This window comes from Botryllus schlosseri, chromosome 14 (assembly GCF_051294905.1).
Source record: "Botryllus schlosseri isolate E-star chromosome 14, Bs_hap1, whole genome shotgun sequence".
In the NCBI taxonomy this organism is placed as follows: Eukaryota; Metazoa; Chordata; class Ascidiacea; order Stolidobranchia; family Styelidae; genus Botryllus; species Botryllus schlosseri.
The window spans coordinates 6056630-6084568 of record NC_137249.1 but is presented as its reverse complement, the minus strand read 5'-3'; the positions used below and the strand labels follow the sequence as shown (position 1 = coordinate 6084568).

At 41.5% G+C, this 27939-nt stretch overlaps 2 protein-coding genes and 1 long non-coding RNA gene across 3 annotated transcripts in view; 1 reads left to right on the top strand and 2 right to left on the bottom strand.

Moving 5' to 3' along the window:
* The first annotated feature begins 1303 nt into the window (after positions 1–1303).
* Positions 1304–27825, top strand: LOC145456007 (medium-chain acyl-CoA ligase ACSF2, mitochondrial-like). The gene is made up of 16 exons (XM_080334043.1): positions 1304–2625; positions 2795–2880; positions 6704–6816; positions 6885–7013; positions 7126–7298; positions 8448–8613; positions 13233–13328; positions 13412–13560; positions 13619–13710; positions 14030–14103; positions 23568–23675; positions 23742–23890; positions 25195–25336; positions 25855–25965; positions 27416–27484; positions 27546–27825. The coding sequence occupies exons 1-16, from the start codon at positions 2534–2536 to the stop codon at positions 27600–27602; spliced, it is 1806 nt and encodes a 601-aa protein (XP_080190169.1). The 5' UTR covers positions 1304–2533; the 3' UTR covers positions 27603–27825.
* LOC145456009 (uncharacterized) lies at positions 9182–11017 on the bottom strand. The gene is made up of 2 exons (XR_013920475.1): positions 10098–11017; positions 9182–9362 (listed from the first exon to the last, which is right to left on the bottom strand). It is a non-coding gene; the product is annotated as an uncharacterized LOC145456009 (long non-coding RNA).
* The window catches only part of LOC145456006 (uncharacterized), a 90458-nt gene continuing 77968 nt past the window's right edge, over positions 15450–27939 (bottom strand). The window contains exons 2-3 of the mRNA XM_080334041.1: positions 19350–20534; positions 15450–17848 (exon numbers count right to left, since the gene is read on the bottom strand). Of these exons, the coding sequence (XP_080190167.1) occupies positions 16496–17848; positions 19350–19943 (1947 nt within the window). The 5' untranslated portion in view covers positions 19944–20534 and the 3' untranslated portion in view covers positions 15450–16495. The remainder of the gene's footprint in view (positions 17849–19349; positions 20535–27939) is intronic.

The following is a 27939-nucleotide window of genomic DNA, read 5'->3' as shown; positions in this document are numbered from 1 at the left end:
AGGCGCCTATATGGACAATTATATATATATGTATTGTATATATATCGAGTTTTCGGTCAGCATGAGAAAGGCAGTCCTTTTAGGCCAAGGTTTTCTCGCTGTCGATCGTTCTGGCACACTTTTCGGAGTGGAATGTTACATGGCCTAAAGCTTCATATGTTTTGGTGCGTCGTGGCGCGGTAATGGCTGACGCCGAAATGCTCATTTCTATAAATCATGCTTATTTTTTTCTCGGACGAAGGGTACCCAATAATCAAGATAACTGTCACCATCAAATTTTTGAAAAAATTGCATAAAAAAACTCTATAATTTATGTTAATTCACGAAGTAATTTTGGGCCCCCTTCGAGATCGCCCCCCCCCCAATTAGGGGGTTTGGGGTGCGGCAGTTACGGTCCTGATTCGAAGCATAATACTCGATTCAAAATCGAATCGCTCAGGTACTCCATTTTGCCAAATTGCGAGTGATATGCCGCAAATTAGCGCAGAAGTGAAGCTCTGGCGGGTATTTCGGAGGGAAAAGCGGTGATTTTAGCTCTTAGCGAAAAGGAGACTTTTTTTTTTTTTTTTAGTCGACCGATCACGAAGTGGGAAAAATTTACCGGTTTTTGAGAATTCTTGTCCAGTTTTGCATGTCTGAAATTTCTGAAAAAGTGTCCTCTTTTTACATTTCCAAAATATGGTAAGCCTGCTATAATTACTATCAAATATTTATCCTTTCTCAATCCTGGAGGGGACGTAACTAGAAAAGGTTTGAAGGAAACGGGAGCTGGCAACCTAGAAAAACTCGAACCAAAGTACAATTTATGAAAATTCTGAACATTTAGGCTTATTTTAGCATTTCCTCCCGGACGCAGTTTTAACACGAAAAATTCCGGACATTTCCGGGAAAGTCCGGCCGTACGGCAACAGTAAGAAACGCAATCATTGAAATTGCTCAAACGAACAGAACAACATCGGCAAACGACGAACGTACTGCACTACAATGTAGAGCTTAATCGGCTCTGGTATATCTGATATATATATATATAGTGCATCATGCGAATAGCATATTGTTAGTATTCACGCGCAATATTCGAGTCGCATATGATGTGTGTATGTGCATTGTGCACTTGTGCAGTGTGCAGTACGGCGATCTGTTTAATTGTGTGCAGTTTTCATCGTATTATCTGTACAGCGGCATACTCAACTACATAAGCACCCGACCGTAACAAAACAAATTCCTTGTACGACGTGTGTCAATAGTTATCAAGACCGATATGCCGCAGCGCTCGACTGTATTTTATTGTTGGATTTCGGCAGGTACAGGAGGTCTATTCGATTCGTGTTGCGAACAAAGTAGTTAATAGAGATGTCCGTCGCTGTTGATATTCAGGAAATGCAAATGCATCACAATATTACATATCTGATATGTTACATATGTCTTGTGCGTTTCTTGGCTAGCCTTATCTTTCTACAATTAGTTAATCTGCTGTCGAATCAAGGGATTTACTGAACTGATTAATTAGCCTTTGCTTCGTTTTGAGCGGATCGCAGTATGGAAGTCAGTGTGACCACTATGCTCAGCGAAGGACTGTTCCAACATTATTCGTTAATTATTTCCAGCTTACGTAGCGATCATCTCAGTTATATTACGGAAGCAGTGAATGTTTGTACAATATACAAGTTATTACGCACTGTGAGACGCATGGAATGTTATATTAGACCTGAGTAGAATGTACGCAAGGTTATGCAGTGCCTCTTTAACGTTGTCTACGGCCCTTTGACTGTGGGCAACGAGCACTTGAGCAGTATAACTACTAGGCTACTTCGATTTCGTAATGCTTATATTCTCGACTGTCAGCGTTTTCTTGCTTAAAGGCTTGGTGTTGTCAGTACTAACGCCGCGGCTGTGCAATTTCTGCTTCAATATCATATGGTAAACCTATGCTGTCATTTTAGTTGCGTCCTATTGAAACTCACATAATCCATCGACAAGGTCACGACCCCCCTCCATTCACCAAGGTCATAATTTACCTGCATCTGCATGAGGTTTTACCATTTATCAATCAACATCGCTATCCGCAGGTTAGGGTCGGCAACCTTTCGTATGCGTCGTGTCAACATATTACGAACTGGCGTACCAAACATTTAATTTGTCATGATTATCGTTACAAGCAAGGAGTCCCAACAACCGGTCATCTGAAGCTGGCCATGGATTCGGTTACGCCAATGGTTCTTCAAGTATAGGTCACAAAGGTTTAAATTTGGGTCGCTACCGCACCAGATCTATCGTGTGGGCCTACGTAATATTTGCTTGATGTCTTGGAAATTGCTGGCTCTAAATAGTCCCGTCCCACAGGCTGCACAATGCACACCCCTGATGCAGAGAAAGTGGAAGACTTGGGATGGGGGTACAATAGTAAATTGTCAACTGTCATATTTTGCTACATTCTCCGAATGAAGATGTAAGTAGGCCTCCTAAAACCCAGTTCTGTCTAGGTAGTGTCTACACTTTGCAGGGCGCCATTATACGTTAATTCACTACAATCGAGATGCGGCAAAGAAGTATTTTGCGCGCGTTTAGAAATGCTTCTGATTCGTTGAAGAGCTCCAAGTCTCACGTTAGGTGTATTTCCCTGTCATGGTGAGTTTGCTACACGAAATATGAAATATATCTCAAATTAAAAGCTTTCCATATTCACGTTGATTGTGTTACTGCATGACTGCCTAAGAATCCGTGATGAGCTTTTCGTTAAAGTTGATCCGCGAAATGTAACGAATGTACTTTATATAATTACCAACCTTGTTTTCAGTAAACAGAAATATGAGAGATCACCGGAAACTAAAAGACATTTGAAGTGGAGCTACTGCCACGGCGCTTGTGATTTGCCTATGATCGGTAATTTTAATGCTTTTGCCAATGTTTTTGATCGGAGTCAGAATTGAATCATCACAGACATGGCTATTTGCGTCATTAGTCAGATTATATTTTTTGGCAGTTTTGGCATCGCCATGAATGGCCTCGAATTAACGATGTAAAACGTGGGCCAAAGGAGAAAAATAAATACGTTGACGGGCCGAGTGAAAAAAATTTGGCTATATTCTCCAGCGCATTTTAACTGTATTTCTAAATTATATTGTTGATAAATGATGCTCAATGAATATGTTGATATTCGATAATGAGAAAGTGACGGTTAATTTAAAAAAATATCCTTTAGCTGTCATGATTGGAAACAATGTTAAACATGATACATTTTAGCTTTCTTTAACACCCTATCCACGCTCTCTTATTAAGACTATAAAACAGTGGTTCTCAAACTTTTTAGGCACGCCTCCCTTTATGATAGTGAACAATTTCGCGCACACTTACCATGATATCACAAAATATTAATAAGTGCAACCGGAATGCTAGCAATCCCAACGGATAATTGATGGCATGGACGATTATGGCTCTTGATGAGGCAATTGTGAAAAATCAAAGTCGGACCATGCACGGAGCAACAACTATGAGCTGGGTCACATCGCGCGGTGCGCGAAAAATATTTTCAATAAACTTCGCCTTCGCGCCAGCCTTCTGATGCTTTCACATATCCCAGCTCGAGAACCATTGCACTGAAATGTATATGCAATAGTACAATGCTTATTTTCTTGGTCGGTGTGCTGTCGCAGGTTAAATAGCCTTTATGTTGAGCGAAGCTTGCAGTTTTTCTGAACTTCGCCCTCCCTTGACCAAATGTTTCGTGATTTTAACATTAGACCGACTTTAATTAAAATCCTTATTCTCGAAGACAGGATCGAGTATGCAAATATTTAGTGCTCTAAATTCTAAACCTTCATCGAATTTCCGTTTTTGGCTTCCTTTTTGGCATGCCCGTTAATCCATTATGGGTGATAGATATGATGAGTCATATAATAATCGTGAGCACTGATTGACTTGTTTTACGAATTAGGGATTTGGAAACATATCTCGTCACAAATTGAAATACATACTGTAAAATGCGTAATGTGGCAATGTCAACAAGGAAGGTTTGAACTAAACTATATGGAAAGAAGGATTTCTTGTGACTTCAGTTGCTACATTGCCACATTGCCTTTATTTTGAATCTGGATTACGCATGTCAGGTAAGTATAGGCGGTGTAATCGTGGCATATTAATAAACAGGCTTCAAAGTAATTCAAAGTAATCGAATTTCCTGCTCATTTGATGAAGCCCATGGTTTTGATTATTGAAAAAGCAAGTTCTATTTTTTGAATTCCAAGCAACCTTTCGCGGGCCGCACAGAATAGCTTCGCGGGCCGCATTTGGCCCAGGCCTGATCCAGACTGTGTCATCAAACAGCGAGATAAAAACCCTAGTTGAAAACGATGTTGGAAAACAAATTCACCCCTTGCAATATCTAATCTGAATACCGGTAGTCGATTCAATAGTCATTCACGCAGATTACAATACTTATGATAAGGATTTAAAAGGGTTGCTGACACGTTGGGATCACAGCCTTCACCACCCAACCAATGGTTAGAAATCATGAGTTGCTTTAATAATCAATATAATATGAAAAATTATACACCCTGCAAAGAAAAATCTACAGAAGGACTGAATGTACGTACATGCTTGTATGACATGTATAGATCGAGAGGCCTTTTGCACCATGTCTGTTCATTGATGAAACTATGTCCCTATTTGACATGTGGCACAATCTATTAGTTATTGAACTATGAACACGCAGACATTTTTCAATTGCTAGTTGAATGGTGGATGGAATTTGGTATATGCAGATTTCGCACAATGCACATTGAGCTAAATGCAGCCTGGGTCGCGCGTGGCGGCTACACTATGTAACTAAAAACGCGAGCCGTGACAACAGTAAAATGCCTATAGTCATTGCGCTAAATCAAAAAATTAGGACTCTCTATCCCAGATTCCGAAATATCCTGATCTTTACCTGAACCCTACTTTTTCGGGCAGAGATCATTTATAGATGATACGGTACTTCCTAATTTTATTTTTCTTGAGGTGCCAAAAATAACCATGCCTGATCATCCAAAGTAATGATACTCGCCGTTTCATCGTGCCGTAATAATAGCGATGACTTATTGAGATATTGCAGATTTTGTCTTACGTCAAACTTACATCCGAAACCCCAATTCATTACTACAAAGCCGGATAAGTGGTTGCGAAACTAAGACATTCGTGCCAGACGGTAGGGTCATCGTAACGTCCAGGTCTCAACATACCACAGTAAATTCTTTTCATAATTATCACAGATCATGAAATAGGAACCATATATGGATGACTGGGTGAAACCACGGACGTTTATCTAATGTGGGCTTCGTAGTAGTTGCCGTCAAAAATTATTCCTGAAATGCCACTAATAATTAGGGCTGGGCAAAATCGAGTATCTGAGTGATTCGATTCTGAATTACGTAATATGCTTCGAGTCGAGTCGAGTAATCGAGTATCACTCATTATGAAGTCATGACAGAATGTAATATGTAAAAGTTCAAATATGTACCTATGCGACCACAAAGAATAAAATGCCTGTTATCCATCACATTAAAGATACTTTGGTAGTTTTTTGACCATACCGATTTCACTGCACTTGGTGACAAAGTTGTGGGATGATCATGACTTCGGAAATGTGATGTTTGCAGTAACGTTCGTAGCTTTGTACTATATGTTTCGCATGCTACGATACGGCCAATCAAGGTTTCAAGGCTTCAAAAGTGAAAATGAGTGTCGAAACTATAATTTTCATCGATAAATTAACTTTCAGAGGGGAGGAACGTATAATTTCAGTACTCGAAAAAATCGCCCTTTACTACTCGACTCGAATCATAAAAATTAATACTCGATTCAGATTCGAGTACTCGAATCATTGTGCCCAGCCCTACTAAAAATAAGACCATAATTTCATTTAGTATATGTAACAGCTTAGGCGAGACTTATCATTCAACTGTCTACAACTCTACAGTAATAGCTGCAAGTATTGCCGTTGTGAAAATTAAGTGCAAAGCGCGAAAAAGTTTGAAGATATTGAATGAATTTCGTCAAGAAAATTGACGAACCGAAACAGGATATGCATATTTAGTATTCACTTTGAGTCGCATTTTAGACCATTGATATTCAACAGGGTCTACCGAATTTTTTTCAGGGAGTACCACTACTGTGGGGCGTACGCATTACCAAATACCGCGACTAGGACATAATTCAACTTGTAACTGATGACAGTAACTTTTTTAATCATCGCGATGCTAAATAGTGAGGATGAAGAGCACTGCCTCAAATTAGGTCAACCGATTTCACTCCAAAGTGAACGTGAATTGCATGACATTCTATTAATCAAAAATACTTATGTTGGTCACATAATTGTAGTGCAATGGGGTCGATATAAGGTGCTAGTAGTAGTAGTGTAGTACTGTAGTATTGTAGTGTATACTTGGGATTTTCTGGTTGGCTGCTATCAGGAGTCTGTATGGTTAGTGGCTTCTTGAATGTTAAAGGACCGTGTCATGTCGCGTCAAAGGAATATAAATTGTCAGTCATTCTGATCTTTTCGAAACTAATTGCTTTGCGTTTACCTTCAATATATAGTTAAAATTCGATTTACGAAACAAAAGTGCCGCAGGGCCAGCGCAGTCTTGTTGCAGCACCGTCTTGCGGTCTGCGATTCGGCAATTTGGAAACATATTCGCAGTCACATTCTCCTCCGTTCATCTTTCAGCCGACACTGTCAGCGAAGCCTTATTGAAAACCGTCGAAGCAACTCCGGACACTGAATGTCTGGTTTTCTGCGAGGATGGAATACGAACGACCTTTCAGGAGTTCCTCCAAGAAGTACACATTTACCCTGTGATTTTCCAGCGACTACCAAAACAGAATTAAACATATAATCCTATTTGTAGGTTGATAAAATGGCTGCCGGCCTACACAACCTTGGCTTTAGGAAGGGAGACCGTGTCGGAATTTGGGGTCCAAGTACATTAGAATGGGTGGTGACCCAATTTGCAACTGCGAGAATCGGAGCCATACTGGTGAGCCACTAACGCGCGCATTGCACGACATAATATACCCAGTTCAGTGGTAGAAAATTTCACCATTATCTTCTGACAATACCGCGTTTGACCAGCCAGATTTCGCTTCCAGGTCAACATCAACCCAGCCTATCAAACCAAGGAGGCGGAATTCGCAATCAGCAAAACGCAGTTGAAAGGAATCGTTTCGGCAGCCAATTACAAGACGCAGGACTACTACAAAATGCTCACAGATATTGCACCGGAGATAGCGACGGCGAGTCCGGGCCAGTTAAAATGTAAAAGGTAAACTATCCCGGATACAGAGGTGGCGAGTTAGCGCAGTGGTATAATCCGCGGCTGCAACACCAATGGGTGCGGGTTCGAGTCCGACCGAGGTCGACTTCCGAATTCCGATACCTAAGTGTTGGAGGTTTACCTAGGCTCCTCATCGCCACCTCATCTGCGTCAGCGGTGTCTTACAAAAGCCTAGAGGTTGGCCGTGCTATAAGTCGGCAGTTACGGAAAATATGAAGAATATCGGCCTGGTGTAAATGACCATAGCAGTCGACAAACACCATGAATACCCAAAAAAAAAAAAAAAAAAAAAAAAAAAAAAAAAAAAAATCCCGGATACAGGTTCTTTTCCTTACGGGCGTTGATATCACGTAGATATGACTATATGTGCATTGTGCATAACGCAATCTGTCAACCTAGCAGAAAACAAATATTTAAACTGGAGTCTTGATAAATGTTACATTATCAAGTTACATGTAGATCGCCAACTCAATACTGATCAATGCTGATGCGAATCGAATTTTATGAATGATTTATCTAGAGCTGTTCAGAAAGGAGTTGGTCTACACTGTAACAAAATTTTAAATTGAGAAATGAATGTGAGTCATGCAATCACATCAGCAACTTCGGTATTATGCTGTTAATTGATACAGTATGGGTTGCTGAAATACTATTTCGACACCCCTCCCCCCACCCCGTTTATAATACTATATCCCCAAACTCATGGTAATGTACAATGCACAATTATACGTTTATCCGCTTGTGTGTTCTTATGATTAATGAAATTATGATGAAATTATGATTTTGAGATCTTAAATTATGATCGAAGCATGGAGGTAATGGCATTTATACACAGCTATCAACTGGGTCAACTACCGCGATATTTTTATAAATCTGTTCGACATCCCTCCAGATACCCACCAACACCGAACCAGATTTTCTCTTACCGACCCAATTTATCGCTGTCTGTACACCACCACTCTACCTGTCTAGCCCCACGTCATCTGATCCCAGCCAGTTGTGCCTACTAAAAAGCCTAGAATTGGGCCGTGCTACACTCTCCTCTCTCTCTCTTTCTCTCTCTGTCAGCTCAATACCATTCCGCTAATGCGCAGAGCACGTTTAAAAGTGAAATTAACTTATGCATTTCTTTTCTAGCCTGCCCAATCTCACCAACGTAATAATGATGGGCGCTGACAAGCATCCGGGCACGATGTCGTACGCGGACATACTGAGCGTCGGATCCTCGAAAGACGTTGCCGAAGTTCAGAACATTTCCCGGTCGCTTGATTGTGACGATCCGATCAACATTCAATTTACATCGGTGAGTGAAAAAAAGTGATGTAAGACTCGCATCAGTTATGTGGCAGGGACGGATTCGGGATCTACAATTTGCAAAAACCATCAATCAACTTGTTATGATGTGCTGAGCGTGATGATATCGGCCCGGACCCGTAAGCTTTACGTATAGCTATATTTCCTTTCAATGCATTTCGTTACTGCTGTAATTTCGCATGTATGAATGAAACTTACCGACTTTATACAATGTTACTCAGTGCATCCAACTGTACGCAGTAAAAGTAAAGATATCGCGCGATATAGTGTGTATTTACACCCGTTTATCCATCGTGATATATGGGTGTGAATATACACCCGTGGTACACGAAATCGGAGCCTACCTTGAACTTACACCACGGTATAAATCAATCACATTTTTATGGAAATGATGCTTGAACTTAAGGACCTAGGAACGTATGCACGTATAAACAAAGATTTTATAACCGCGATATATTTTCGCTAGAGTGCAAGAGCGCATTGTCATTTCGAGACATATCACCGCATCATATACGCTATGCACTGTGTCAATGACATGAAATGCCGACGACGGGCGGCATATCATCGGTATTATTCAAATTGTGCATGGACGGCATTTATGAAAGGTAGACATCCAGCGGCAGAAGTGAAAAAGTTTTGACCTCACTCAAAAATACTTCCGGCATTCGGGCGAATCCACATCACTCGTCACATTTCGCTACACTATCGAAGATAAATATTCGCACCGTGGGTGTAAAACTGCATAGTACAGTGGTTCCCAACCTTTTTCGTCTCGTGCCCCCCTTGGCCGCTATTTGAGCTAAAATTACCCCCTACGAAAAAGTTGCCTGTGACTAAAAACATGTGCTTTTTAACGCGCAGCCATTCGTTGACTGAGCAATTAATGGCAAAACAGATTCAAACATATTCAGATATGTCCGAACTATGGCGAATGCGGACCGCACTAAACCTATTGGTAAAGTACAGTCAAATTTGACCTGTTTCGGACCGGTCGGGTAGCCGCTGACGAAAAATAAATCACCATGTCCGCTTGCTAAAGACTTGAGTTGAATCGATGAATTTGATATGTTTTTCACGTTAGCTCATATGTTGGCTTAAAAAGTTGAACAATTTCACTAGCGGCCATGTGCTGAAATCGCCTTGACGTTTTCCTGTTTAGTAGCAATTTGGTCGAGAGGCTGTCGCGAACCCAACGAAATCGTCTCGTGAGCCTCACTTTATCAGGGGGTGTAATATCTACCGAAGGCATTTAAACAAACACCCAGTTTTAAATCCGCCAAAGAAACATACAATTGCAAAGAAATAATTTCTACTTAACAGTTCTATACCATAAAAATCTAAATACTTTTAAACCCAGTGCATCTTCAGATACAATGCCAAACCCAGATTCCCCCTAAAAAAATCAAGCCAGATTCCCCCCAAAAAATTTCAAAATTCTCCCCAAGGGGGGAATTCCCCCCGGTTGGGAACCACTGGCATAGTATATAAATCGCCGAGGAACTTCGAGCACTTGCCATGGACGATGCACATTGCACATACATCCGTATACCCGCATTCTGGATCGTAAAACAAACTCTGTCAATATGTTATATCGTATTTGTCCTTGTCAAATGGGGTTGCCAGACTTTTCCCGAACTTTGTCAGCTTGTGACACACTAGAAAAATTATACAACGCCCGCGGCACACTTGCAATGAATTGAATATGCTTTAGAACAGGGGTCTCCAACACGCGGCCCGCGGGCCGCATGCGGCCCGCGAGGTCCTATTTTGCGGCCCGCGACCTGATTTGAAAAAAAAATCAGAAAAACGCTTAGTAAATCATGTTGAAACGCTAAAATTGATTTCAGTTGAAACATAATGTTGTTGTTTTTCAAAGTGAGCCATTCTATGTGCCCACTATCACTATTACTCACTAGTTGATACGGCTTCGGCATGGTAATATCATTCCATGGATGAAGAATTTGCTGGTACGAATGGGCATATTGCCTTGACGTGCAATGGCCCACCACTGCCAAGACCGAGACGCCTGCAAAACGACTTCGGGCGCTCCAAAAGACCATGCTTTACGAGGAGATAGTTGTCTAGCAAGTAGGCCTACCGTGTATAGCTAACCCCAATATTGATTCTTCAATCCATGGGTGGCCAATCTGCAGCAGTAGAAGGAAAATTATGCGGCTGTCGGCACTTGTAATAACAACCCTAAGTTTTCACAGATACCCCCTGCATCAGCTGTATCTGGGAATCTGATCACATTGGCCGAGAAAGGATAAATATTTTATAGTAATATGTGAAACTATACTAATATTTATTGACGAAATTCACTCATGAACATGAAAAATTTTTCGCGCTTCGCGCGACTACAGATTGGTTCTCTGTGGCTCTTTACAACATAACTACTACAACATAACTACTAACGATTTGGTGCGCATAGTAAGCCGATATGTGCATATAGATTAGTTCGGAGTGTACCGGCAATGGACATGGACATGATAACGTGGGTATTTGGCCCCAGCTAGTTTATCACGACTAACCACCGGTATGCGGCCGCAGGCTACATGAGTACGCGAAATGCGGCCGTGAATTACAAAAATGTTGGCCACCCCTGTTAGTTCTTTTGTGGTGACTATAACCGTCGCCTATGTTAGAAAGCACAGCGTTGTAATAACGTAGAGTTATCAGACGTGGTTGTTGAACTGCGTTGCCTACTTTTATATCGATATTGATGTCATGCGGCCCGCGGCCTCCAGGAATTTGGAAAAGTGGCCCGCGACCTATTTTGAGTTGGCGACCCCTGCTTTAGAACCAATGTAACTTGTTAATGCGATTGTGATTATGCTCGATTATACGAACGCGTATATGCGGCTGAAACGACGGTGCATTGTTGACCAACATAGAACATACCCGCAGTTCGTTGTCAATTCCAAACGACCGCTCACGTTTACAGCTTCTAAATTTTTGTCAGAAGAGCGAAGCTATGTTCACATAGCCATGCCCATGAAGATGCAAATTGCAATAAAACTTTAATTGCTTTTGCACCTGTCATGGAATGGAATTTGAACTCATCCAATTTTTCGTGGAATCCGCATTTGAAAAACTGATCTCTCGTAAATCAATGAGTTGCTCTCCTGCAGAAAGATTGCTTGATTCAATGCTTCAAAATAGTTTAACTAAAGCTGTTTACAAAAACTTCCGGTAAAAATGGTGTTGCAGTGGAAGTAATGAGCTCATGCTCATGATATGCAGAATGATGTCTTGTTTATGAGTTGATTCATGAAGAGATTGAAACGGATCATAGTCAATCTTCGACACATAGCATTAACCTAGTCATCGGCAATGCCACGGCCATGGTCACATGTGCTCATTTGTAAGCTATTGAAGCAGTTAGAGAGTCGCATATGCATGTCTGCATGCTTCATGTTTATATCAAATATTTATGCATTACTTTTCCCAAATTCCAAAAAGATTCGCGGCACACATGAGAATCTGTCGCGGCACACAGTCACTGCTATAACAAGACGACCCGATCCGATTTCAAACCGTCGAAGTATGAACATAACTAGGAAGCGCTGGCCTATATGATTAGTGCTAATGCTGATGAACCATAGCATGTATTATTATTTCCATCCTTTCAAAGCACACATTGAGCAACGCCATACCATACATCAGATAGGAGGATGCCTAAAACACTGTGCCCGTATTCCATCAATCAAGATACACCTTGTCGCACACAGTCGTCTCCACTCAATTCGGATGCTTTGTTTCCTTTCACTTTTTTCCGTATTAAGTGGAAAATCAATCGTTCTGTTCACGGTCATGCGTAAACACAGGCGACGCATTAAAATACTGTATTGTTGCGTAATAAATGTCTTGCAGCTACGGTATTCCGCAGTAGGTCTAGTTGGCACTGGTCGCACACAGCACACAAGAGGTAAAACACGCGACCCATTAAAATACTGTACTGTTGCGTAATAAATGTATTTTAGCTACGATATACTGCAGCTGCAGTAATTAGCACTGATGACATACAACGCACAAGAGTGATACCTTCGGGTTAGTTGTATTGTACAGTATTTCGATACCAAACGATTCACAAAATACTGATTTACTGCATGTGTGACAAACACATACAGGGATAAATAGTAGGCTACATTAATTCTTCAAATACACTGCTAAGCCATGCAGCACGGGCTGAAACGGCATTTTCAGTGGATAACAGTGCACCACAAAGCAGCAGGAATCGAAAATAAAGTATTTTAGCCGGACAGAAAATCATTTATGGAAAAGCTAACAACGCTAACTGACGGCTGAATCCACAAAACACAATGCATCGGTGGCCCGTACATGTGCCAGGACTGAAAGAAGGCGTCAAGTGAAGTTGGAATAACTGACGATGCCGTATTTGCTTCAACAGCAATCGCCAATATAAGCCTACATGGCTCCAAGCAAATGAACCAGTGTCCGAATTAAGCGAAGTATTGTTCGACTTAACTGGACTTTATTATCCGAGGATTTTAGCCGAATGAAGCGGTTGTCCGATGTCCGAATTAACCAGATTCGACTGCATTTACTTAAACATTTATGCATATCTGTTATTTACAATGTTAACAGGGGACAACCGGCAATCCAAAGGGAGCGACTCTCACCCATCATAACATTGTAAATAACATGCGATTTATCGGGAGGCGGATGGGATTCGAAGACTACGTAAGTTTAGCCAAGGGCTGATCGAAATTTGAATACCATCGAAACAACATTTCCACCAAGCTCTGACCCGTCTTTGTATACAGCACCACCGAGTCGCGTGTCAAGTCCCACTCTACCACTGCTTTGGCATGGTAGGTGGAACCCTCGGAATGGCAGTCTATGGGGCGACCATGGTTTTTCCATGTGCTGGGTACGATCCCCTCGCGACCCTGAAAGCTTTGGACGCGGAAAAGTAGGACCCGTTACCCACTCATTGCGAGTCTGGTTTATTCACTACTGTTTTCGCATAGGGTCGATACTGTGTACGGAACTCCGACTATGTATATTGATATGATGTCTCATCCGAATCGCGAGAAGTACAATTACGAGAAGTTGCAAAAAGGCAAGTTATGCGAGCATACAACAATTATTTCTATATTTACTGTTAAAAGGCTTAACACAAGCGCGCATCCTTCCTCACATCAACTAGAAATCAATTTTCGTGAGGTGATTTAGACAACCTATAAGATTCATGCAAATCTATTTTACCAGAGAATGCCCCTAACAAAATGGCCATGATTTGGGAGGCGGGTATACGGTACACGCAAATGCTTGGTTCGATGATTCACATCAAATATTTATAGCGTATCCTATATTTTCGTCAATTCACAAAGTCAAATATCATCGGGGTATGGGTTGACCTTGCCGGTATCTTTGTTCAGGGATCATGGCAGGATCCCCATGCCCGGCGGAAGTCGTTCAAAAGTTCGAGTCCGTCTTTGACTGCAAAGTCACGGTAAGTCTTGTTTGATATCCAGTAGGGATGGCGTGAACTTGAGGTTCACGTTCGCGTTCTGTGTGTGAACCTCGGAAAAATAGAGGTTCGCGTTCACAACAGAACCTTGGTAGGTTCTGCACTGTGAACCTTTTACATATATTACAATTTTCACTTCATTATGACATCTTTGGTTCGAATTTATTGCATTTCAACTGCGGGCCACTCTATGCATGGCGCTGTCAGCATAAAAAATCAACACAAAACGAGTATGCACCTTGACAATCTAAAAAAAATTACTTGCTTTGTAACAAAAGTTTGCTCGAAATACCCAGCTTTCCGTTTGTGAATATTTAGTGACTCTCTGCTAATTCAACCAATCGATGAGATTGATATCGTTTTTTGATGTAACAAATCTAGCAGGCGTACGGGGTCAATCCTAACTTCATATGTCTGTTGTATCATAAAACCAAATCCTTGCGATCGAGGTGTTGGCTACAGCTGTGTAACTTGTGGGATAGCTTAATATCGGTACTCGGTAGCAATACTCAGACGCCGAATACATTGTCCGGTCTGGCCAAGACCGTTCAGGTGTAGGCTTATATTCCCTGGCAAAGCGACGGATAATATTGATTTATGGAAGTAGTATATCAATTGATTGCCTCAGTTGATACATTTAGCGACGTTTAAAACGCCTGTATGTACTTCAGCATTGTGGCATTATGTGGCCCGAGTCGTCGCTAGGTATCGTGTACACTAATATAGGCTATCACTTCATTGAATGTTAGGGTTGGAATCAGCAATATCACGTCCCGTGACGTCATAAGGTTAACGTTCGCGTTCACACGAACCTGAACCTTTCAGAGGTTCACACCATCCCTAATATCCAGCATCGCAAGTCTGCATGAATTCCTGAGTACCACGCGATAGCAGTTGCATCGCAAGGTTTTGTTTTGATATTCAGGGTGTTCCAACTACATTTGTCATTTTACACCAAGCCGATACTTTTTTTATTTTTTATTCCGTATTTACCGACTTGTAGCACGGCCCACTTCTGGGATTTTTATAAGACACCGCTTACGCGGATCACGTGGCAACGAGGAGCCTTGATAAACCTCCAACAACTTAGGCAGGAATTTATATTATTTGTTGTCGCATAAAAAGCACATATATTGAACTTTCCACATTATTTCAATTGAAAATTATCAGAATGGCGACAATGACTTTATATTTCAAGTGTAGATCTATGAATACCAAGAGTTCACGGAAAAACGATAGCGACTTTGTATCAGTATCTACTCCTGGCCTTACAGGCGAAAAGCGTCCCTCTCTTATTCACAACTAATAATAAAAATAATCGGCATCTACACTGTAATTTCAAAGCATGTAATATACGTCGAGATTTAATCTATTCATTCTGTAAAACTTGCTACATTGTAGCTATATACCATCATGGAGACAGCTTATAGGCCTATAGATATGCACTATGAGGAAGGCCATTCGCCAAATCGAGCGTGTTGTATAGCACAGGTAACAGGCAATCAGGTATGCACAAGCGCATTAACACGAGCGACCGGCGTACTTGCTTTGTATTAATCTCTTAGATGAATATGACAGTCAATCTGCCTGTGGTATATCACGGTATAAATATCTTCGTAGTCAGGTATGTATTGCAGAGAACACGAAAACTCATGTTCAACGTTCGGTATGTCGCTGTAATACAGTGAACACTTAGGGAATACGTCCTATAGGGTGATCAGAATTATTATCTTTACTTTATAGTGGATATTTACATATGCAAAAGTAATCCCTATATCGGATGAAAGATTGCGAAAGTGTAATATTTCGTATCGAGTACAATCACACGTTTCCCCTGAGAATGGCGTCATAGAAGAGTCTCGAAACGACAATACCGGACTTTGAAAGCCTTATCGAAGTAGCCAATTGCAGCGATCCTTGCGAAATGCCATTGTTCTTTGTGCTCATTATCGCAAGACTACCCGCAACGTGGCATTTTCCCATCGCCACCGCCAGAGCCTTGTCATAACTTCTATTTCAAGACATCCTGCATAAATCATCCCGATTTACGCTACGCCGTCGGTGCCTTAGAATATAGTATCTCTCGTGGGCTAATTTTGTTTGCAGAACTATTCGCCTCTATCGTACCGAGGTAGTGCGCGTGTATTTTCAAGGTAAATATCGAAAGACAGGTTATAAAGTTATTTGCGCTGTGTGTTCGAAAATGTTGCAAGCTGTAAATCTGCTTTTCTCGCGTGACGACTGCACTGCTACCGATGCGCCCCATTATTTATCGGCAGTATGATTTTGATTAGCAGTTCTGTTGCGTTCGCGGTATTGTCGTGAGCCACACTGACTGCGAGATGAGTAGATTGTGCGCTAATCTCTCTATATTTTAGATATGCCCCCCCGCAACTGCTGTATGCGACGTTGCTTTTGACAAGAGTGGCTCTGCTGTATCGTTCGTAGTTTCCGGATTCACTCCGGAATATTTATCGTCCCGGTTTGATTCGATGTTCGGCATTTCGATATCCGCTTTTTCCACCGCCTTTCTCTTGTGACGCAAGACCGTGTGCAATATGAAGACGACTATCAGCAACACCGGTATCAAAATGCCCAGAATTAATAGAATCGTTTTTATGTGATCCACGGGCATGCCTTCGTGTATCGCTGTTGTCGTTGTCATCCCGTCATCAATTCCTGTTACCTGGGAGTTGTCTGTTGGTCGCTTCTCGACTTTTCCATACTTCGTAGAAGATAATTGGCCTTCATCTGTGTATGCAGTTTCGGATGTTGTACGATATGGGTCTGACTGCGTGTTGTATTTTGTCATCGGCGGTTGGCTAGCTTTTGCCTTTGTTGTGTGCTCGCTCGTATCGGGCGATGTCATGTTCGTTATCGGTGGGATGTCTGGATATAATTTTCCAACGTCGTACACTTGGTCCGCCCAATCTCCTTCTGGCTTATCGGCGTCTGGTCCATCATCTTCGATCGGATTGATAGGCGCTGGGTCGCAAAGTTTTTTGGTAGTCATGTGCATCAGCTTTTTCCTTTTCAAATGCTGAGGCGCGACACAGTCAGGGTAGGGAGGTATCACCGATACGTTGTAATTGTTTAGCCATATCGTGGTTGGTATTAACGAACAGTTACACATCCATGGATTAAATGCCATCGCCACGGACACATGATTTCCGATGTATCCCAAATTACCCAACCTGGTCAACATGTTCTCGGATATGTCCAGGAATGTCAGATTTTTCCCGCGGAACGCCCTTCTCGAGATGAAGTCAATGTTACATTGGTCGAGTCTTATCTGATGCAATGACTTCAAGTGATTAAAGTCTGATCTTCCAACGCGGCTTATACTATTCCGATCCAAATGAAGTACTTGCAGCGAAGGTACGTCACGAAAAGAAGCACTTGGCACCGATGATAGAAAATTACTCCCGAGGTAGAGCGCGGTGAGCTTGTTCAATCCACGAAACGCGTGTTGCGATATGGTGGCGATATTATTGCCGTGAAGAAACAGGGATTTTAACTGTGCCATTTCCCGGAATACGTCGTTTCGTAGCTCCGCCAGCTCGTTCTGTGTTAATTTTAAGGTCTTCAACGAATCCAGCCCTGTGAAAATATTCTTGTGCAACCTCGATAGCTTATTGTCTGTGATTTCCAAGTCTACTACATTTTTCAACTCTTGAAATGTCCCGGGCTGTAGCTCTTTGATGGAATTACCGAATAATGCGACGTACTGCAAAAGATATGGACCATGTTATCGATAACAAAGCTATATGTTATCATTGTGGCTAATCCGGGCTAGTGTAAACAAAGATTAGCAGATGAATGAACCTGTTGATGGGACGACCTCGAAGAATAATAATGGAATACTGTTGTGCCTGTATGTGTATAGGCAGGACCGAAACAGCATTTCGTCAACCCCCTCCCCCCAAAAAAGAATACGTTGGTCTTGGGCCCCCCGCTCGGTGAAAAACTAAACTTGTGGGGGTTGCGAGTTGCGTTGTGGTGTTTAGTGGGTCGGGTTATAGCGCCTAGACGCTCCAAGCGCGAAAATTTTCTATAATTCTTGATTGAATAGGTCAATGATCGGGAATTGCATATATATTGCTATCAATTTTTTTTATCGTCTCTCTGCTCACGTAATCAGATTTACCACATCAGCAGAGCTGAGTGAGGTGCCTTGCAAAATGCAGGGCGCGTTAATAAAATTAAAAGATATTCGGGTGGACTTAGCTACATAATGTTATTTCGTGACCTCCTGTCTGCTATGTCAAAAGATATTGAAATCGCCCAAACGTACTAAACTAAAAGACGTACACGATTTCAAATTGAAATTTCTTCACTGGTAAATAACATTTCTCTGCGGGATGGCATTTGTCTCGTGGGGTTCAGATTGCCAGGACAGGAACATTCGACGCCAGCTATATAGTTAGCCGCCTATAATATGTATAAATATCGAAGTTTTCGGTCAGGATAAGGGCAGTCCTTTTCGGCCAAGGTTTTCCCGCTGCCGATCGTTATGGCACACTTCTCGGAGTCGCATGTTACATGGCCTAAAACTCCATATGTCTTGGTGTGTCTTGGCGCGGTAATGGCCGACGCCGAAATGCCCATTTCTATAAATCATGCGTTTTTTTTTTCTTTGGCGAAGGGTGCCGAATGATCAATATATTTGGCCACACAAAATTTTTAAGAAGTTGCATAAATTTTCAAAAAAGACTCTGTAATTTATTTTAATTCACGAAATAATTTTGGGACCCCGTCGAGCTCGCCCCCCTGGGTGCGGCAGTTATCGTCCTGTGTATAGGTATTAGGTATGCCAACAACACGCCCCATCTTCAATGCGTACTGATCAAAATAAAATTTCGAGAGAGGAGAGGGTGTACTGTATACGTCATGGGGCAGATGTAAGAACATGACAATAGCCGTTGGGGGTCGACTCTAGAATTCCTACTTAAGTGTTGAGGTTTATCTGGGGTCCTCCTCGCCATCTGATCCGCTTGAGCGGTGTCCTCATGAGCATATAAGTGAACCGTGCTGGATGGACTTGTAACTCGGCAGACACATAGTCATAATAAAGAACATCGGCCTCGTGTACATGGCCGTTAATGACCACGAACACCGCAAACATAAACAATAACCGCAGTTCCGCACTTAAGACGGGCGTACGTGTTGCTTACCCGTGGCTGTAATGGCGGATCCACCAGCAATGTAATTAGTCAATTCATAATCACCTGAAGGGTTGATTGATTTTCGAAGACTCCTGGCTCCAGAATTGCGAGGTCGCCGTATTCGATAGTTAATCTAATCAACGGCGGCAAATGTGAGAAGCTTCCCTTTTGTAGCTTAGAGGTGTTTAAATTTTGCAGATAGAGAATATCTGTTGCGTTATCCATGTCCATGGGAATCTTGTCAAACCCGTAACATTCTGTTTCAACGTGACATTCTGCTTCGTCGTTAGTGGGATATATGCTTGGCATCCTCAAACCCCCGCCATACGTTGGTGCATTCATTTCGGATGCATAATCCGTGCAGTGGGGCGTTGAAGTGCAACCTTGTTCGGGTGTCCGGTAATCGTTCATGGGAAGGTATATTGGTGAATCATAAAAGTCTGGTAATTCGGAAGGAGTATTCAATATTTGAATTGGGTAAAAATCGGGAGGTAATTGGTGCAATATCGTCCTTGTCTCGTTTTTATCCCCCTCTGTGTAGTGTGGGGGTGGTAATTGAGGTAGGCCTAATTTCTGTTCCGCGGAGCTCGGTGAGCCTTCAAGGGGTTCAAGCACTGCTATGATACTAATAATAGTCAATGTTATTCGCTCTTTCATATTGATTAAGGAGAAAGCAACCTGAAAATTGAAAATATTGTCGATAATTAATCAATTATTCAAACGAACTTTTAAATGGCTCGTGCTAGTCTAACGTGTATAAGCCCATGAGCCCATGTAGCGTAATGAACATGAAAATCTATCTAAACGAATTTAACGAATATAGTTAATTATACTTTCTTATGTACGTTTTATGTTGATATATTTGTTAGGCACTTGATCAGATTATCAAGTTACTTCATTCCGTTTCAATACGAATAGATTGAGTTTCTACGGTTATGAAACCCACATAACTAAAAAGTACAAACGAACACCCAAGCAATCCCAGAAATACAACATCAAACACAACTTGCGGTTCAAGCACCGTAAAACGTAGAGTTGTTTTCTGCCAAAACGACGTATCACATGCAGATACATGATAGATGGTGCATCACCGCCTTGCATGATACATTCGTTCAAAAATTGAAACATTGTCTTAGACTTGTCATGCAAACATAAAACACGGACACATGTGTCTAGAGGTGGCAACGAGCTTGACTGCAAAATGGTCCATGTTCAAATTGCGTTTTTCATCTTCCAAAGCAATCAGACCTCTAAAGCTTTCGTCGCCTGTAAAGTCCTGTGGTTTTCGGGCCTTCAATTGGACACCCCGGAGCGATATCCGCCAAGACGCGCGGTTCAGAATCACAAGATCGGAAGCCAACATAGATAGACTCAAATGGCCTTTACAGAGCGGATTGGAAAATATCAATCATACTTATCCAGTATACAGCTGTATATCGCCTCGTCTGCTAATTATATGAATAACCTTCAACACCTTATATACAAACTCCGGTGCATATGAATTCAGTGCGATTGTAACCCGCCTCAGGTAAATTAAAATACTTATAAATGCGCAAGTTATCATAAATATCCGTTTCGAATTAAGAGATTCTTATAGTCAATTACCCGTACGTTGAAATTGAGTCTATATACTACTATCATCAATGGATGACACGTCCCTGTGGTGAAATTGCGTTGCCGTTCGATTTGAAAGCATTCAATTCACATCTTTCACCAGCCGTTATCCAAAGCTTGTTCTATAATCACTACCCTTTCTCAAGTATATTCGTGCCTCTGATGTTCCTATTTTGTCTATGTCCTGCCTGTCCAATGGGATGAATAGGTTTGCGTGCACGTGATACTTCAGATGTTCGGAAGATACGTCGGCTTAGTTGCTGCTCTGCTCAGCTTATCGTTGTGTAAATAGATACATATCTACAACCGACTTCAGGCTTGTCGGTTACCATGTTTTACCCCGACTAATCGAACATAAGATATGTCGCCCTGTCAAGGAAAAATCACGTATAGAGCCCTTTGAAATGTACAGCAACAATAATAAATTCCATGTGACCTTACACGTCTTAGATATTTTAGAAATTTATCAGGAAACGTTGAATGCTGGTCTAATACTGAACCACAGAATTTATTTTCTTTGTAAATACACGCTCGATGCGGGGAGAGACGAGTTCTATAGTCAATATGAGATGATTCAAGTTGACTAATTCTAAAAATTAGGTATTGCCTGATTATTCCCATGACAATACAGTATGTGAGAAAGTTAGATTACAGAATCGTGATCACTGGCACACTAACAATCATTTCTCCGGATGAACTTTGTTAGGGATATTCAAAAACAAAGAATCGAACTTACAGAAGATATTCGATTTTTGACTTTATGCGTCAGCAATGGAGTCCATCAAAGGATTATTAATATCGAATAACATCACAAGTCTTGTGATGTCACATCCAAGTCTGCTTTCCAATGATTATAAGCATGGCATACTGTTTTTAGTACGGCAGGCCATGTTATATGCAATGAGATAATACTGTCTCTGCATTCACTAGAACTGCAATTCCCCGATGCTTACGTGGAAGCAATGTTGACACTGATGTTGCAATCTTGGCACTAAACATTTTCTTTAGTTAACGTTTCTACGCTCAATCAAGTTAATTAGGTACAAATACGAATTTACGTCTACCGCATACCCGTTACACTTGCAAATAATATACAGAAGATATACATATACTCCTTGCAAACCCTACTACGTATTTCTAAGCCTGCGAGCAATCTGAACGGCATGCGATACTAAAATTGGGCCGGACGTCTGGTAATCGTCACCGCTAAGGCTTTATGCTATTGCCGATTCCATTAAATTACAGTGGTACGAGCATCACCTCTCAAAAATCATACACTATAACCTGGCCTTAATCAGTCACGTGTTAAGTAGGGATACTCAAACCGTAGATACCTTTACCGCGCCCGCAATCGGAATGAATCTGTTGCTGTCTGTCATGTAGCGTTCGTTTAAAAGCGATACTTGAGTTGTAGGTAACTGATCAGTTCAATTCGTTATGGGTTTAGAAAGAATACCAATACACGGTCATACTTTCGCGAACAAGGAACAAGTAATATTTATGCGGTAATCGAAGCGAGAAGGAAGTAATTCGGCGTCGAGTATCGCAGCTCCGGTATATACAGATAAGCCTCCTCAGTTATTTTGGTGCGATACACGGGGCGACATGACGCCACATTGCTACGAATTCCTTGACTTGACAGACGCCTTGTCGAACTTAAAATTGCGCGCATTTAGTGTACTCTTGTCGTTGAATACTTGATCTGTTTTCATTAATCATAATCGATTTGTCGCAGGTGGTTGGCACACTGTGATGGCTATTGAAATAGTATAGGACGCCATACGTCCGTAAGTCTGTAGTAGCGTATTCTGCCACTTTTACTACAATTACCTGAGTACGTATTCTCCACTTGTACTATACTTGAAAATATGTTGTTTTGTAGATACCGCCACATAGACTTGCACAGTACAGTTAATGAAACCACGCACTTTTTACTAAAGGAATTTCATCTAGTGAATCAGCAATGTGCAACCTTTTTGAAAAAGTGGACCAGAAAAATATAGAGCGCTGCACATATGCTTTCCAGTAGCTCAAGTCCCACTATCTCATCAGGAAGTGACCGAGACCGAGACTTATCAAAAGAGTTTGAGGTTCGGCTTCATACCTGCCAACCGTGAATGATCGATGGGAAATCGCGCGAATCGCGAAAATTTTTTCAGGAAATTGAATAAATTTTGAGAGAAACAGTTTTCTGCAAAATCTGCATAGGCGTATTTTATTGTTTTCTGGCTTTTTTCTCAGCCCACTTGAGCGTAACTCAAACTTACCCTAGACCTATACTAAGCTAAATTAGGAACTGATTTCGCGGGTCGAACACAATTAAAAGTTGGTATATATTCCAGGGTCGCAAAAGTGGTCTCTGTGCGATGCAGGTTGTTCATTGTACGTACAGGTACACCCATGTAGTAAAATATCACTACGAATGGATTTTAATTTTATGGTTGTGACTCTTGTGAGATACTCGCAACTGTATTGTGCCATATTGGTCCTGTTTCATGGACATTGGGATAGATTAGAAATTTCCGCCTCTTCGTAGAATATACGCCAGTCATTTATTTGCGTATCTTCGATCCGAGTTTTTCAATGTTGTCTCTGGCTATTCGTATCACAAATAAAATATCTGTGATCAAATGTGAACTGTCTTATTTTCTAATTATAAATTTATAGGTTGCATACGGAACAACAGAAAACAGCCCAGTCACTTTTATGAACTTCATGAACGACCCCGATGACATCAGAACGACGACAGTAGGAATGCCAGCTTCATACACCGAGGCAAGCGATTGGAGTTTGCTTATAGAATATTCATATATTTAATGAAATCTTACATATTTATAACAGGTGAAGATTGTTGATGATACGGGATCAATCGTTCCGGTCAACACACCTGGAGAGATGTGGATCAGAGGCTACTGTGTGATGAACGGTTACTGGGAAGCCGAGGATAAGACGGCAGAAGCCATTACACCCGAGGGATGGTATAAGACGGGGTACAGTACATCAATTGTATGGTCTCCATTCCGTGCCGCATACCACCGATGGGCAATGATTGTGACCGATTTGGAGTCGGATCAGGATCGGCGATATTTGCTTAAATTGATTTGACCATTCGTACTTAGTTTGATAGTGGACTCGTATGTATCAGTTCTCGTCAACAGGGAGTGTCGTACAGCCCATGCAGGTCGCACCAGAGTTTCTCCAAGAGCATAAAATACCACTTTTATGGGGTGTATACAGGGATTAGATACCGTAACTATATAGGATTCAATGCAACTTTGCCTACTTCTAACTAATGAGGACCTTTTGTACTAGTGAGGGCGAGAAATCAGAAATGGGTGAGGGTGATGACACTAATTACTAAATCAGCTCGGGCTGATCTGAGTCAATGTTGAACATTACTCTTGCACTGGGGTGTATAACTTTTGTGTACCATTCCGAAAAAGGTTGAAGAACAATGGTATGTAGTATATTGTTCACCAGACCAATAAACTACAGATTGTGTGTAGTCAAATAAGCAGCTGGTCATGTGATCATTAGGGCAAGTTTTTGCAACTTTTGCAACTTTTTTTACAGCTTCCGACAGCTTCCTAAATACTCGGAAGATATGTAGAATGCTGTTTTAAGCTGTTTGAAGGAATCTTGTAGTGCAACTTTTTGCAACTTTTGTCCATTTTTTTTCATGCAACTTTTTGCAACATTTTGCAACTTTTTCGATTTTTCCTGAAACTATTTCCGATTTTGGTGAAAGTGTATTTCGACGGCCAAATTCGACTGAAATACCGTAAATCAGCACTGAAGTAACGTTCTTACGGGTATTTCGGGAGCTGAGCCGGAAAGTTGACCTTTTTTAGTCAGCCGAGCAAAAGGTGGTCGTTTAGTGCAACTTTTGTGAAAAAATAAATGCAACTTTTGTCAAAAATAAATGCAACTTTCCACGGATTTAACTACAACAAAAACTTGCCCTAGTGATCATACATACGTTATATAATGTACAGTCTAGTAATATTGCTGAAATATCCCTTGGTTGTAGCAGAGGGGGCACACTAAAGGAAAGTGGTGAACTGTGTCTCCTCTACCAGGCATTAGGGGCAGAAACCAATTTAATTGCTCCCAGTCCCATATTCAAGCTGAAATGTACTGAGATTTCAACCACAAATAGAGTGGCGAGTGTTAGTTCTTGCGATGGAAGCGGTGTTACCAATATTTCGGTGATGGAATGTTAAAATATGTATCAGTGTATGTAAATGTTTTTCCGCATTTTTCATGGAAGGCGACTATATATTGAATCTTGCAGAGACTTGGCGACACTTAACGAACTGGGATATGGTCGGATTGTCGGGCGCACCAAGGACATGATAATTCGAGGGGGCGAGAACATTTATCCGGCGGAAGTGGAAGATTTCCTGCATACTCACGAAAAGATTGACAATGTCCAGGTTACTGCGCGTAGATTTGATTCGATTTCGCTCCGACGGAAAATTGCATGCTTGCGATTTGACAAGACACTTTTCTTCTCAGTGGGATTCTATTCTGTTGCAGCTTGTGTCGTCATCGAAATTGATGAAATGTGGTCATCGGTGTATTATATGGCTTATATTTTCAATCAGTTTCCTCGTGCCTTTCATTAGTTTGTTTTGTTTTGTAGTATTTATGGTGTTTGTCCACTACTATGTTCATTTCCACTAGGCCAATTCTCTTCATTTGTATTCCGTAGCTGCCGACTTGTAGCACCGGCGCACTTCTACGCTTGTAAGACACCGCTTACACGGATGAGATGGCGGGGAGGAGCCTAGATAAATCTCCAACACTAGAACACGCAACCTACCCTTACAACTAAAACTCGACCCATCAAGTATAGCCTACCCAAACCGGTCAAATTACGTTTGGTGGATTACCGCTCTAGGTTCTCTATCACAATCCGTTACCAGGATATTACTTTGGAATTTCTGTCAAGGTATTCGGTGTCCCCGATAAAAGATTGGGAGAAGAAGTGGCGGCCTGGATTAGTCTTAAAGAAAACTGCACGGCGACGCCGCAAGAAATAAAGGATTTTTGTAAAGGAAAGGTAGGTCGAATGCATTTAAATCGGAATATTGGAATTCTTTTGGGGATCTTCAACTTTCCAAGCTATCATCCCCAGGGAAGGGATATCTAGAAATCGTTGCAATTTCTCACCGCATTCACATTCGGTATTGGGAAAGATCTATCACATCGTTATGTAAAAAGATAAGTCGCTTGTAATATCGAAGATATGTATGTATGTATGTATGTATTAATGGGTACAACACAGTGGAGCTTATCGCCTTTTAGGCCTTGTGCTCCACGACACGAATTTCATAATGTTCAGAGGTCTTTGCTTTTTAGTAATCTTGGGAACGTCTTTCAATCTCTCTCGCAGTCATTCTTCATTCTCTTCCGCTCCCAAGCGTTCCCATCGAGGTCGTTGCTGCCGACTTGTAGCACGGCTCACTTTCAGTCTGGGCTTTTCAATGCACTGGCGTTGCAGTGAGGCGGCGATGAGGAGCCCAGAGAAACCTCCGACACGTAGAAGTGGGTCAGAACCGTGATTCGAATCCACGTCCATCGGTGTCGTGACTGCAGTGTTTAACCAACTGCGCCACTCGCTTCCCCTATCGAAGATATGTAAATCTGTCCCCTTCACGTTGCCGCTGCTAGCTCGCCTTTGTATTGAATGTTATAGGAGATGGGCCCTGGTGTATGATCTCACGAGACTTGGATTTTGTGTCCAGTAATTCCTCATTCGTCTCTTCAGATTTTAGTTAACTTTTTTTAGCGAAAGAAGTATGTTTTTGTTAATTTATTGATTATGTATTTGTGTATAGACGTGAGGAGCCTATAGCTCTCTTGTAAAAATCATATTTCGTTTCAGAGAAACGACATTTTTTGCTGGTTTAGACTTGATCAATCGAATATAATATCATCATCTCATTTGTAAATATATTAAAATGCCTTGAGATGTCTCCGTGGGACGCCTCCATACGACGACGAAATAGATGTGATTCAGCTTCAATCATCGGGCGAATAGCCTACATATCAAATGTTCGACGACTCCTGGTTATTGCTGCTTTGTTATTTCGATGGCCTTGGTCAGCATTTTACACCAGCAAGAGGACGCTCTTTATTATGATTCCTTTTTAGCACGGCTCACATTGGTTCTAGGAATTTGCAAAACGACACTTACTCGGATCGAATGGCGATGTGTAGCCCAGATAAATTTACAACACTTCGAACCCTTAACATATTGCTGCTCTAACTCCCAATAAAGAACCACTGCTACGATAGGTTTGGAGTAAGGTCTGCGGTAAATCGGTAGACCTTACTCATGTTATACCTTGTCGCTGGACCGATTCTAACTACTTCGAATGCGAACGCGGCACAAACATGGTTATTATATTTCAAGACCGGGAAGTGAGACTGAAAAAACGGGGTTGTAGTGTCGTGACAGGCACGTGTATAATGTATCCAACCCCAATTGTATTATTTTGTTATTTTAGCTGACTCATTTCAAGATCCCTCAACATATCAAATTTGTGACCGAATTCCCACTCACGGTCACAAGAAAGGTACGTGAATATTGAATTGCCCTATATTCGCGTTTCCATCATGTCCCATGTTTTCTTCAAGATTCAAAAATTCAAGATGAGAGAAGACTATAGCAAGGAATTGGGATTGGAAGATTGATATCATGATGCCTTGAATCATATCGCGCGCACTATACCCACTACCCAGGCTCTCATGCTCTATTACAGAATTTAAGATGCTGAATTGCTAACCGAAGAGCGAACGAATATATAATTCCATTGATTAATTTCCTATGCATAACTGTAAATACATATTTTCATATGCGAATTATTATTATATATGTATGTGCAACGAAATTAATCATAAAATGCGAAGCATCGTTTTTTGGTTTATCTCCTTTATATAGTATTGCTTTGGACTCAGGTCGGTCAGTTTTGTTGTGTTGGTGTATTTACTGGATAGGGTGTCCCATAACTCGATCTAAATTGGCCTACAT

Excerpts from the sequence above, each read along its gene's own strand:
- LOC145456007 (XM_080334043.1), top strand. The coding sequence starts at position 2,534 with ATGCGGCAAAGAAGTATTTTGCGCGCGTTTAGAAATGCTTCTGATTCG. Across the intron at positions 14,104-23,567 it reads TCTTTGACTGCAAAGTCACG|GTTGCATACGGAACAACAGA; the intron begins GTAAGTCTTGTT and ends ATAAATTTATAG. Across the intron at positions 25,966-27,415 it reads AGGATTTTTGTAAAGGAAAG|CTGACTCATTTCAAGATCCC; the intron begins GTAGGTCGAATG and ends TTGTTATTTTAG.